General features: G+C 37.9%; 1 protein-coding gene across 2 annotated transcripts; it reads right to left on the bottom strand.

Moving 5' to 3' along the window:
* Window positions 1-1,439: 1,439 nt before the first annotated feature.
* On the bottom strand, window positions 1,440-11,709 carry HIRA (histone chaperone HIRA-like protein). Of its 2 annotated transcripts, XM_059573616.2 has the most exons (10): window positions 10,961-11,709; window positions 8,072-8,347; window positions 7,232-7,483; window positions 6,754-7,151; window positions 5,605-6,619; window positions 4,788-4,998; window positions 4,341-4,581; window positions 3,432-3,551; window positions 2,463-2,580; window positions 1,440-2,272 (listed from the first exon to the last, which is right to left on the bottom strand). In XM_059573616.2, exons 1-10 carry the CDS (start codon window positions 11,066-11,068, stop codon window positions 1,904-1,906), a joined length of 3,108 nt encoding a protein of 1,035 aa, XP_059429599.2. In that variant the 5' UTR covers window positions 11,069-11,709; the 3' UTR covers window positions 1,440-1,903. The 2 variants fall into 2 exon arrangements, with proteins under 2 accessions (XP_059429599.2, XP_059429600.2); XM_059573617.2 differs by lacking the exon at window positions 10,961-11,709 and having other exon boundaries at window positions 7,232-7,486; window positions 8,072-8,161.
* Between the last annotated feature and the right edge of the window lie 405 nt (window positions 11,710-12,114).

Raw genomic sequence — 12,114 nt, 5'->3', positions numbered from 1 at the left:
GTATATTGATCTACTATATAATGATACTCTTGAATTTAAATTCCTTCACCATTGTTAGGGCAGTTTTTGGCCAAGTGACAACGGGATCTGCAAAACTGAAACAACCCATGATGGGAGCTTGCCGAAACGTACTGATGGGAGATAATTCTGATGCCAAAGTCAATAACTTCGTTTTTGTGAGAGGAGAAAAGAACAAAGAAAAAATGATCAAAGAAAGGTAAAAGATAGATCAAAACTGAACCTCCTGCCTGCACGCCCTCTCCGCCCTTTATACTGATGGGTGTCCTAGACTCCTAGGGATCTATTCTTAGCTTCCGTGGATCGCAAAGGAGAGACACGTGCACTCTCTAGTGCTGTGGGTTGTCATGGTACGCTCAGGCTATTAAGAAACTCAAAGCTAATGTGACGTATATCATCCCTGAAGTGACATGCGCTTTTGCAAAAATTATGAGCTCCAAAACTTAAGAATGATTATGTTGGGGCCCACAACTCGATTCCTATCAGTCGAGAGTTGCAAATGTAGTTGACCGAAATGCGAGTAGAGCATTTCGCGATCGAGTTAGTACGTCCTCTTGCGACCTTCGAACCGCGAGTCACAGGTTTCAAAGGCACCCGATCACTATCGTACTGGGCCCTAGAGCCCAACCTGTGTTCTTTGAAGGGCTGACGTCTACCTTTGGGCCAAGAAAATCTAGATGCTAAGTGGGCCTAAGAACACATAAGCCCAAGTCCCAACAAACATCAGTCAATCACTCCAACCTAGCCTCATCAATAAGTAGCCTAGGTCCACAGCAGGTGGGAACCCCGATGGTAACGCTCAAAGGGAGAAACTACACTGATCGTCCCTTCCCACCTTTTTAATTAGAGAAAAAAAAAAAGAAGAAGTAGCCTAGGTGTTGGGAGTAATTTTGTCATCAATATGAGCCAACTACTCAAGCTTGAGGGTCCCATACTAGCTAGGGTGAACCTACCATTCATCTGCCAAGTGCAACTGCAAGCAAATGCTTTGCATTTAAATTTGAGCTTTGAACAGAGCTACACGTACGGTAATGTGCTTATGTGAAAAGTAATTGTGCTTGCTATTTCTGAAGTATGAAATTAAATCATAATAGTTTAAAGATCATTTTAGAGTTTTATAATTTACAAAATTTATTCAATTTAGTTTTCTATATTTTAATTAATAAGTATCTTCCTTACAAATAAAAGTTATTTGTGGTAGCCAAACATATCCCATAGCCATGAAGGCAGCTCAACCCAGTTGGTCACTCAGGTTGAGGCCCTTAACAAATTTGATTTTTTTTTTTATATGTCCACACAAGAAAGGGAGGAGGATTTGAACAAATTTGAATATGGCCGGCTAAAGCAATGAACAGACTACAAACTTCTCATGGCATTTCACATTTCAATATCATTGAATTTTAAAGCTTCAATCAAAGGGCAAAAACAAAATACTAATCATTGGCACTATTACACATTGTACAGTAATTGATCCAATCTGTGTAGTAGTCTCCATTATAGTAAAATACAAGTTAGAACCTATCTGATCCAATTAGACAGGAGAGCTGGAAAGATGAATAATTCACAATTATTGTTAATATTATACAAGAAATAAGATCAACCATGTTGATGACAAAAAACTGATGATCCAAAGGCAAGTTGAGATTTTTGGTGCATCACGCAAGTTAGATAGATATGTTGTTTCAAATCCAGATGCAGCTTCATAGAGGAGCTTGAGGGGCATAGACCAGTTAATTGAGGAAAGCTTTTACACTGCAAATAGCCATTCTTAAGCAAGGAAGCTGATATGGGCAAGATTAACCCCAACGCAAGATCCACTTCAGGAACATGAAGTCGGCATGCCCCTATGGAAGAAATTAGCTCCTAGGGTTAAAAATTGCAGAATTCAAGAGCTTGCATCTTTTCCTTGCAGCACCAGATTAAGTTGATCTGGCAATGGTGGATCTGAACTAACTTGATCTATTGTTGGTGGTGCAGAATTTGCCTGATCTTTTGTCAGCTGGGTCGAGTCCTTTTCATCCATAGTTGCAGGGCTGGAGTCCATATGATCTATTGCTGGCGGGGCAGAGTTCCTTTGATCAGTTGCCATTGGAGATGATGTTGGCGGGTAGGTATTTTTTTCATCCAAGTTAGTTTCAGCACTCTCATATTCCGAAAGGAGATCCATGAACTCATTAAGCAATCGCTGGACTTTTCTGTTTGATGCCACTGCTGGAAGAATATCTTCTCTAAGAAGTTTGTGTTTTCTCATTCCCTGCAGAGAGAGACCCAAAGCAAATTTCATCTAGATAGTTCATGAAGCATAAGAATGTAAAAATTGATCAACTCCCCTGCCCTCCTCAGAGAGGGAGAGAGAGAAGCCATCCAGTCAATGAAAGCAATTATAATCTAGTATATTTTCCCTATATAATAGAAATAGCAAAAAACAGGTTCTAAAGTCTTACAAGCACACAAGGATCCCATCCCAGGTTCTTTGAATCTGAAGATGTGTTTTCTGCCATCCCAGTCGGAGGTCCAAGAAAACTCTCACAGACTTCTCGCAAACGAGACTCGTCTGCTTCTCTGCAATCAATAAGAATATTAGTTTTACTGCCACACTCATGGATGCTAAATACATTACTGTTCAATATTTATCCAGCATTAAAGGATATAATTGTCCAGTTAATATAAAATTAAACACTATAAAGCATACACTCCGATTACATCTGACAAGAAAACTTATTGTTCACCCTCTGAGATAGGCCCATATGTTGTTTCTTACCAATGAAAGCACAAGGTGCATTGCAACTGTTTTTCACCAAAGAATATTTAAGACAAAAATTTATAGGAGTCAGCATAACTTAAAGTAGTACTACTGAAGGATTATGCTCATTTCCCGAACAATCATTTACAATCATGTCCTGAACAATCAAACTAAAAACAGTTTGAAGTAATATGAGGAGAAATACAAAAAGGAAATATATATGATCATTGGCAAGACCCTCATAACATATAGTATCATGTACATGTACAATTAATTTTATGATTACATTATGTAATGAGGAGCAATGGTTCTAAAGAAGGAAAACAGTTCTATACATTGAATTACTCAATGTGTTCTAGAGAAATAAAATAAAATAATGATAAACAATAAAAGTAACAAATACAGTCAAAAGTAAATGTTAAATATTGACGCATGAGAGAGAGAAACGATAATGACAAACAATAAAAGTAACAAATACAAGCTTTCTTCTTCTTCTTTTTTTGTGGGGGAGTTTCTTAAACAAATCTGAAAGACAAAATCTCTTTTTGCCAGACAAAACTAGAATATCACTCAAAAAGGGGCCAATTAAAAAGGTGAAAAAAAAATCAAAATCAAAATCAAAAATCAAAACAAAACAAAACAAAAAACTAAAACTGGGGATGGGGTTGACCTTGCAAGGAACCGTATGTATGACAGGAGGCACTGGCGATATTCATGAGGAGACTTCAAAGCTAAAGAGGATGCCAACTGAGCTTCCAAATGAGCACGTGTCTGCACTCCATCGGTCACTCTATAGCAAGAAACAACCACAGGTCAATTGTACAAGAAGAATGCAAATTATACTGTGGACTTCACACTGAATTACTGAAAAAAGAGAACTGTAGAGATGCGGAAATAAGCATATACACTAGGAGTACTTTGGAAGTCGGGAATCAATCTAGAAATAGTCATTAATAAATCATGAGAATTTCAAAAAAGAATTCAGAATGTTTAATAGTCCTGCAAGTTCAACAAAAATGAGCAAGAGGGAAAAGAAAGAGACGCCAAGGTGGTGGTCACACTTGTATTCATTGACAAATGCTGTACAATTTATTCACAGCATAATGCGTATTTTTTTTTTTTTTATAAGTAATGTTCATATATCAAAAGCGCAGAGGGACGCAATTCTAGTACACAGGAAGTATACAAAAGGAACCCCCCCAAGACAAGACTACTTCGTGTACCCACTCTTGTTAGATAAACTTTAGACCCATGTAAAACGCCCCTTTCACATGGATTGGGCAATTCTCCAGCTTCGCTGGTCCCAATGAATTGTTTTCACCCAAGAGGATTCGAACCTTAGACCTCATAGACTACCACAAAGACCTCTTACCACTTACCCTTGGGGTTTATACTTCTATTATCCATGTTAATAATTTTTCCTAAAATTCGAGTATCGAGTACTATGATTCTTCAAAACTAAAGAAAGAAATTCAGCCCTACATTCTGACTTTAATTCTAACCACATCTTCAATTAAGGCCTGTCAGTGACACATGGCAGTTTAGTACAAGCCATCGTGAATTTACACCAACTACATACCTGCTCCAACCAGGCTTTCTTGCCATATACTTCCTAACATCAACCTGCAATGCAGCCAGCTCACCACTCTGAACTGAACCCAAATTCCAGGAGCTTGCAAAGTTTGAAGCAGGGAAGCAGTCATCTGCAACCCTTAACCAACACATGAGACTCATATCAAAGAGGAAGGCATGGCGAGTGGCCAGAACCACCAGAGGAGAACCAGATCTTGATAGCTTTGCAGATATAACTTTGATTGTGCCTAGAGAGCAATTAAAAGAAAAAGACACATATATAGAACCACTCGATTAAAGGGCACAGTCAAGAAATTAAACAAAAATTCCAAACTTTACAGACAAAGTATATGGCTTCTCAGCAATTATTATAAAAAATAATAATAATAATAAATTAAAAATTAAAAATTAAAAAAAAAAAACCTTGCTAAACAAATGTGAGAGTTTGTGATACCTGCATCTTTTGCAGATGAGTTTGAGTTCAATGCAACCAGAGATCCCAATGAGTCGTGAAGGAGACAGTTCCGGTTATATAGATCCCAAACAAACATCGTTCCTTTCCTTGTAACTAGCAACAACTTCCAGTACTCATCACAATCTATAAATGTTGCTGCTGATCCCATCATCATGGTTGGCATAGCTCGTCTCCCACATTTTGTGTAAACCTTCCAAGCAGAAAACAGACATAAGATAGTATAATAGTTCAAACAAATTGTGCAAGCTAATATCTATATCCGTATTTCCATAAAATTTATAATTAGCCGAATTTTTTTGAAAGAAATGCTTATCACGCAGTTGTCCTCTAGGGCCTTGATTAAAATCATTAGCCCAGGGACCCTATGCTATTCATTAGTGACGTCTAGAAAAATTTGTTAATGTTTGTCAATGTCAAATTCTTCAAAAACATGGTAATAAATAAGTAAAAGTATCATTATAAAGAAATAGTTTGGCAATGGAATGTCTCTCAACAAGGCATTAGCATCACCTAATAGTTAATTTGCAGGTTCCAGATAACAATCAATCAACAGCCACACCTAATATTATGATGCAACGTTTTGTGATAAAGGATGTGCATTGCAACTATGAAGAGAAATACTCAAAATATATCGTTAGCGCCTTCAGCTTATACAATGTCAAGAACATTTCGAAAATACAAAACAAATAAGAAAGAGACCCCTCTCCCCCCACTGCACCCACCCCGCCCCCCCCCCCCCCCCCCCAAAAAAAAAAAAAAAAGAAACAAGAAATAACATTTAAATTTAAATACTTACCTGTATGCATCCATCTTCACATCCAACTGCCCAGAAATTTGCATTTCCAGCTAAAACAGTGACTTTCCCCGAGATTCTATCAGACCAAAGCGTTTGAGGCCCCCTAGTGCAAATAATTTCTGTTTCTTTCATCATGAATGTATTTCCCACCCCAAAAATATCGCTTGCAGCATGTTCTCTAGGTCGACCTTCCAAGCAAAAGGGTAAGGCATCTTCTCCTCCTTTCTTATCAAACACCCTGATAGAAAGAGAAGTACTAGAAGCAGGCAAAGAAGTAGAAGCCTTAGCACTCCCGGACTGTTCCACATTGATGCTTCCATCTTTGCCCATGGAGACTGGAACTTTCTCAATAATGAGACTCTCAGAAATTGTAGCCCTAGCAGTGACTCCAGAACGCTCCTTTAGATCAGAGCTTCGGCCTACTGCTGCCCTAACAAAACTTTCTTTAAAGCCAACCTCAGTAGGAACCAACCCATTATCGTCCTTTCCGCGATCAGATGCAATAATAGGAAAGTCGAGTGCCTGGGACTGAGCTGCAGTAGAAATATTTTCCTGTTGAACAGGCACTCCAACTGCTTCTGGAATTATTCTCTTTCTGCCATCAGGGCATCTATACTCTCTTTGTTTTACAGGACTAGAAATCCGGGTAGAAGTTGACACTTTATTTAACCCATCAGCAGCAGTTCCACCACTCTTCTTCCCATCATCAGCTTGAGGTTCACTCTTTGTTGCAACCTCTGCATCAAGGGAAGATTTTATCAGCGTCTGCTTTTGCTGAATGTCTGGGACAACTTTTTTGCTTGGGGTCTGTTTAGCTGAAGCTGCTTCAAGCAGTAGCTGTGCTGGACTTTCTACTAAGTTTGCCTCTCGACCTCTCACATCACCATAACGATTCCTTTTTAACTCATCCAGTTCAGCATCACTTAGCCTGTGGCCAAGTTCTTTCACCTCGAAATGGAAAGTAGCCACTGACCCGTCCAAGGAACAGGCAAAAAGTGAATATCCATCAGGACTCCTGTTCCAAAAAGAGAACAAAAGATTCAAAAGAGGAACAACAAAGATGTAAAAAGAATAGTTGGTCAAAATCCAAAAAGAAAATCTGAACCTATATCCCAATAGTTGCATATTTTCTGGAAATAACAGTCGTACCAAGATAAATCCACAACACTTTGAGTAAAGAAATGCTTCGCCACAAAGAGAGGACGAGGACTTGCAGTCGTCCATACAGTTATAGTGCGGTCCTGACTCCCAATTGCAATAACATTATATGGCTGTGGTTCTCTGCCTCCGGTCTTAGAAGCTCCATTACTCCACCCAACAGATGCAGATTTCACTTCCTGAGCATTGGAGGAATTCCTTCTGAACATTGAATGATTAAACTTCACCACAATAACTGGGGCATTATGTCCTAAGAAGTCAAAAGTGGCAGACCATTCGCCTCTCTCTAGAACAGGTGCAGAATGCCTTGGCTTCTGGAAACCGTGAGTGGTAGTAATAAAATGGCCACAAGGGGACCATCCAAGCCGCCTGAAAAAGGTAGATCCGAGCTGACAAGAACATACTCCCATTAGAACATAGAAATTAAAACTGAAACAACATAAAATTTGTGAATGATGAATAAACATACTGATTTAGCCCAGTGACCATCTGTTCTGTGAGCAAGGCTCCAATCACTTGTTCGCCAAATAATGACAGTCTTATCGTCTGATTGACTTGCTACAAAGGAGCCAATGGGATCCCAAGCAACTCCTTTAACCAGGCTAGAGTGACCCCTAAGAACAGCAGTGCAAATGCCATTGCTCATATTCCAGATATGGACAGTATTATCCAAACTCCCACTAGCCAACGTCGAATCATCTGGAGACCAATTAAGATCCACCTACTTTAAGCATAGAAAAACAACTCCCAGGTTAGATGATACCCAATGAGAACACTCATGTAATAAACATAGGTTGCATTTGATCGCACATAAAACTGAAAGACTTCTCTGTTCTTTACTTTCTTTTTCACTATGGAGGAACAAAACAATATTTTAAAGAGAAATTATGAATAAATAATTTAGTTGCTCAAAGCAATTGATTTTTGAAAGCCACCATCCCAATTATTTGTTCACCTTAGAAAATCCAACTTCTTATAGTTAATGTATTGTTTTTGAAATAAAAAGTTACCAGTGTCCAAAATCACCTTCCTTAATTCAAACTCAAATCAAGAAAATAAAAAAATAGTACTGTATTTTCAAATAAAATAAAGAGTAAGTTAGTAAAGCTATTAAAATTATGTCATTGAATTTTCAAAATAGACATTATTTATAGACATCACAGAATGGAATAGTGGACAAACAATATGGGACAAAGGGAGTAACAAAAATATACACATGCAGTAAGATAAAATTATTCCAAAAATCATCAAATGAAATTTATCGTTTTGTTAACCAACAGTATCCCATTCGTAAAAGCAATTTCATTACCACATCAGCAGTGTGTCCTCTTAAAGTCATTGCAACTTTCCAGTTCTCGACATCTGGGGGCTCTCCACTGCCAAACTCAGTGGTTCCTGAACCAGGCTTTCTCTCATGAATTAAAATCACCTGATCATCAGACCCTGATGCAACATACCTACCATGTTTAGCCCACCGAACACAGTTGACAGAACCAAAGTGGTCACGGAGGGTCGCAAGAAGCCTATGTGTGGATTCATCATTTCCCAAGTCCCTGCTAACAGACTTCATGTTCCAAATACGGACCTGCATTCAATGACGGCAAAGAGGGAAGCAAGCTTAATTGTACATAGTAGATAATGCTTGCATACATAATAATATTTCTGGTAAAGCGAGTTGTTGTGTGCATGTGATGTATGTGCATAACAAATTAAAGTTATTCCTTCTGTCTCATATTGTTGGTCCTTTATTCGAGATGTCCCAAAATATTAGTCACTTTCAAAAGTTAATGGACACATTTTAATTACTTTTCCAACCTACCCACAACTGTATTTAAAAAGCAACACTCCTTTTTCATTTGCTTTAGTGAGTTTATGTTGAGGAAGCTAGTTTTGGAAACTTATATCTTCTTCTTCAAGAAAAAATAGCGTCGATGATAATGCCCTTAAAAGTTTGAATTTCTATACATAACCAACAATATGGAACAGAAGGAGTATTTTTTGAACATTAGAAATTTTTTTATTGCAAATTAAGGAAACGAAGATCAGTAATCACTTAAAGAGAGATAGAGAGAAGAGGATTGCACAAAACGGGAGAGAAAGTGGTTGAGGTGATTATTGAAAATATGTTTACTTAAATTATTAAACTTTATAATAACTTTAGAAGGTTAATTCTTTTATTTGAGGAACTAGTTGTCAACGAAAATGGTTTTTTAGGAAACTTTGTAAGTAAAAATTCCTAATTTAACTACTACAGGCTATCGGTAGTAGTAACAAACATAAGAATAGTGGTACCATGTGCCATGACATCAAAGAAGGTGAAGCAATGTTAAAAGCATATAAAAACGAATCCTTCTATAGTTATGCATAGAGGCTTACCCAATTTTCTAATATAACAAAGGACACTGGTTGCAAACCAAAAAGAATGCAAAATGACATGCCTGTATAATTACACATACAAATAACATTTTACGCTAATAATCACATTCTTTTAATACTCTTTTGTCCAATTCAAGAACAAGACGGGTAATAAGTTTACTTAATGATTGTATTATTGAAAACATGTATATTTAACATTTATTGATCTAATAGCACCTCTAGTCACCATAGTGGGGTTTGGGTGAGGGGAGAGAGAGCGAGAGCGAGAGCGAGAGCGAGAGAGTATTTATTGCATAAAGCTAAAACCGCAATACAAATCGACACCTGTATTTACAGCATTGATTCATTGAATATCTATGGAAACATTGCTAAAGGAGGATTCTAGACCAAAACATGCCGAGTGGTAAGTTCCAAAGTTAGTTAGCACCCTCCCCCACTACATTCCCAACCTCACCCGCCCCCCCCCCCCCCCCCCCCCCCCAAAAAAAAAAAAAAGGGGCATGAAAGGCATCTCTAACCAGCAATTTTTCTTTACATATTGCATTGCTAAAACCACAACTCCCAACTTACTTTGTACCACATTGAGAATGATATGCAGATAAGACAGAATGGGAAACATCCAGTCAGCCCCTTAGTTGAGTCTTGTCTAACAAGCATATATGAAGAATTGATTGAATTTATGAAAATTGTCAATTGTTCCCACTAAAAGCAAACTCCGAGTTATTAATTGTATAAATTATAGTGATGTCAATGAAGGTCCATTCTGGAAGCACTTATTATTATTACATGTTATCTCATTTGAGGGAAAATATTTTTTGGTTGAAAACATTTCAAAGAAAATCACTGATTTGCCATTATCTAGTTCAGACTTAGAATGAAATTGAAAATCTTTTCCGTTGTTTGTTTGGTAGGATTTTTTTTTTATTGGTAAGTTACACTCGAACTCCATGGGACATGAACCCATGACCTCGCCCTCCACCTTGCTACAAAGTGAGGAAGAGTACCATTTGAGCTAAAGCTCATTGGCAGTACAAAAAATATTTTCCCACTAGAACTAGAAAGGGTGGAGGTTTGATCTGGGGGGGGGGGGGGCCCTGCATAGTAAAGGGAAAGGAGGAAGCAGAAGGAGACACAGGGGAGGAGGAAGTTGTTTGCAGGCTGGGCTGCAATGCAGGGGGATGGGGGAAATTGTAAGGGGTTATTTGGTTTTTTCTGTGGGCGAGAGGGGGGAGGTTACAACATGATAGGGAGATTGCGGACAAGCAGCGGAGGAAGGTGGCGCTGAGGGGCAGGAGGGTGGCTAGGAGGGACCATACTAGAAGTCACGCGAGTACAAAAAGGGTAGAAGTCACAGAACAAATAAAATGAAAGGTTTTCGAAGTAATAAGGAAATCGCATGACGCAACAAGGGAGTAGGCTAGGCCAAATATCGTTTTTCCTAACCCAAATTCCTCAGCAACCAAACAAAGCATGAAATACGTAAAAGAATCCACCAGCTAGGCCAAATAGCTGTATTGGACAGTTCTAGTATGTTTTGGTCCCAAATAACAAACAATGTGAAACTCAAAGTGTAAATGTCTCGTCTTCTTAAATTTTCCAAGCATTCAAAGTAGCAAGAACTTCGAGCAATTATCTCGGCAAGCAAAGAAACGTGAAAAAAGCGAAAGGTTATATAAACGAGATGACTTTTGTGCTCACTCAAGTAGATATATTTGTTGCCCCGACAACGAAGAACCCAAAATTTAAATTTCATAGTATTCCCTATTTACTGAATTTTATTAGCAACCAAACAGACGAGAATAGGATAAGATAAAAGCCATACCTTATGGTCACCCCCACCGGTAGCGAACCTAAGCCCCCCAGGTTGAACATCAATGGAGAAAATTTGCATCCCCTCATGCCTAATCCAACTGGGTTTCTCTGCAATCATCTCTGCTTCCTGATACAAAAATTCAATACAGGCTTTTGCACTATAGTTCTGGCAAATTCGCAGCTTTGCAACAAAAAAAAAAAAAAAAAAAAAGCCCTCAATTCAGTGAATTGAAGAGAACCCAGCAATCAAAAACTAAGAGAGACCATCAGAAGGTACTAAATTTATAATTTTAGACCCAAAGAAAGCCAAAAGAAGCTATATTGGAAAAACCTCAGATGTGTAGGAGAACCCAAACCCCACAAAGACAGAGTCTTTGACCTTGTTTCTTGAAAACCCAGCAAAAGGTTATGCAAATTCAGAGTTTTGGAAGCGAGAAAAACCCTAAATTTGAATAACAAGAAGAACTCTTTTTAATTCTTAGAGAAAGCAAAACCCTAGGTTTGGACCTAAAGGACCAAAACCCTACAAACTACAAAGTGACTGGGTTGGGGGGAGATCAAGAAATAGCTTCTTTTTTAACGGTCAAATCTCCTAGAAGATCGCGGGTCTTAGATACGAAAAAAAGACTTCAAATGGAAAATTTTTTAATTTAATAAAGAAAAAGGTAAAGAGGGGAATCAGTGCCGACTGGAGTTAAAGAGAAGTTAACAGAATGAAAAGGACCGATAAGTTTCGAAAGCTTGGCCTTTTGGTATGAGGGCACCTACAAACGCGAGTCTAAGCAAACTCGCAACAGATTTCTTAACACACACATACACACTAAAAAACAAAACAAAACATAATTAAGCAAAAAGTTAAGGATAGAATTGTCGCAATTAGGTCAAAAAGGGCTTTTTTAAATTTTTTTTTTTTTTTTTTTTTTAGTGAAAAGGATAATGGTGGCTTGTTTGGGAAGGAAATTCTTCCCAACTTATCTCAATTTTTTTTTTTCTCTCTTTTTTCGGGTTGATTTGAAATCACTAACTCAACTCAACTCAAAATTTTGTTACTTTACTCAATATTTTTCTACCTAACTAATAAAAAAAATTTAAAAACCAAGAAAATTAAAAAATAAGCAAATAAAAAAATATATATTTAGTAGTGGTGACCAGACCACCCCTAAG

Source organism: Corylus avellana, chromosome 8 (assembly GCF_965113065.1).
Source record: "Corylus avellana chromosome 8, dhCorAvel1.hap1.2, whole genome shotgun sequence".
NCBI classification, from domain to species: Eukaryota; Viridiplantae; Streptophyta; class Magnoliopsida; order Fagales; family Betulaceae; genus Corylus; species Corylus avellana.
Note: the sequence above shows the minus strand (reverse complement) of the source record. Positions and strands in the feature narration are given on the sequence as shown.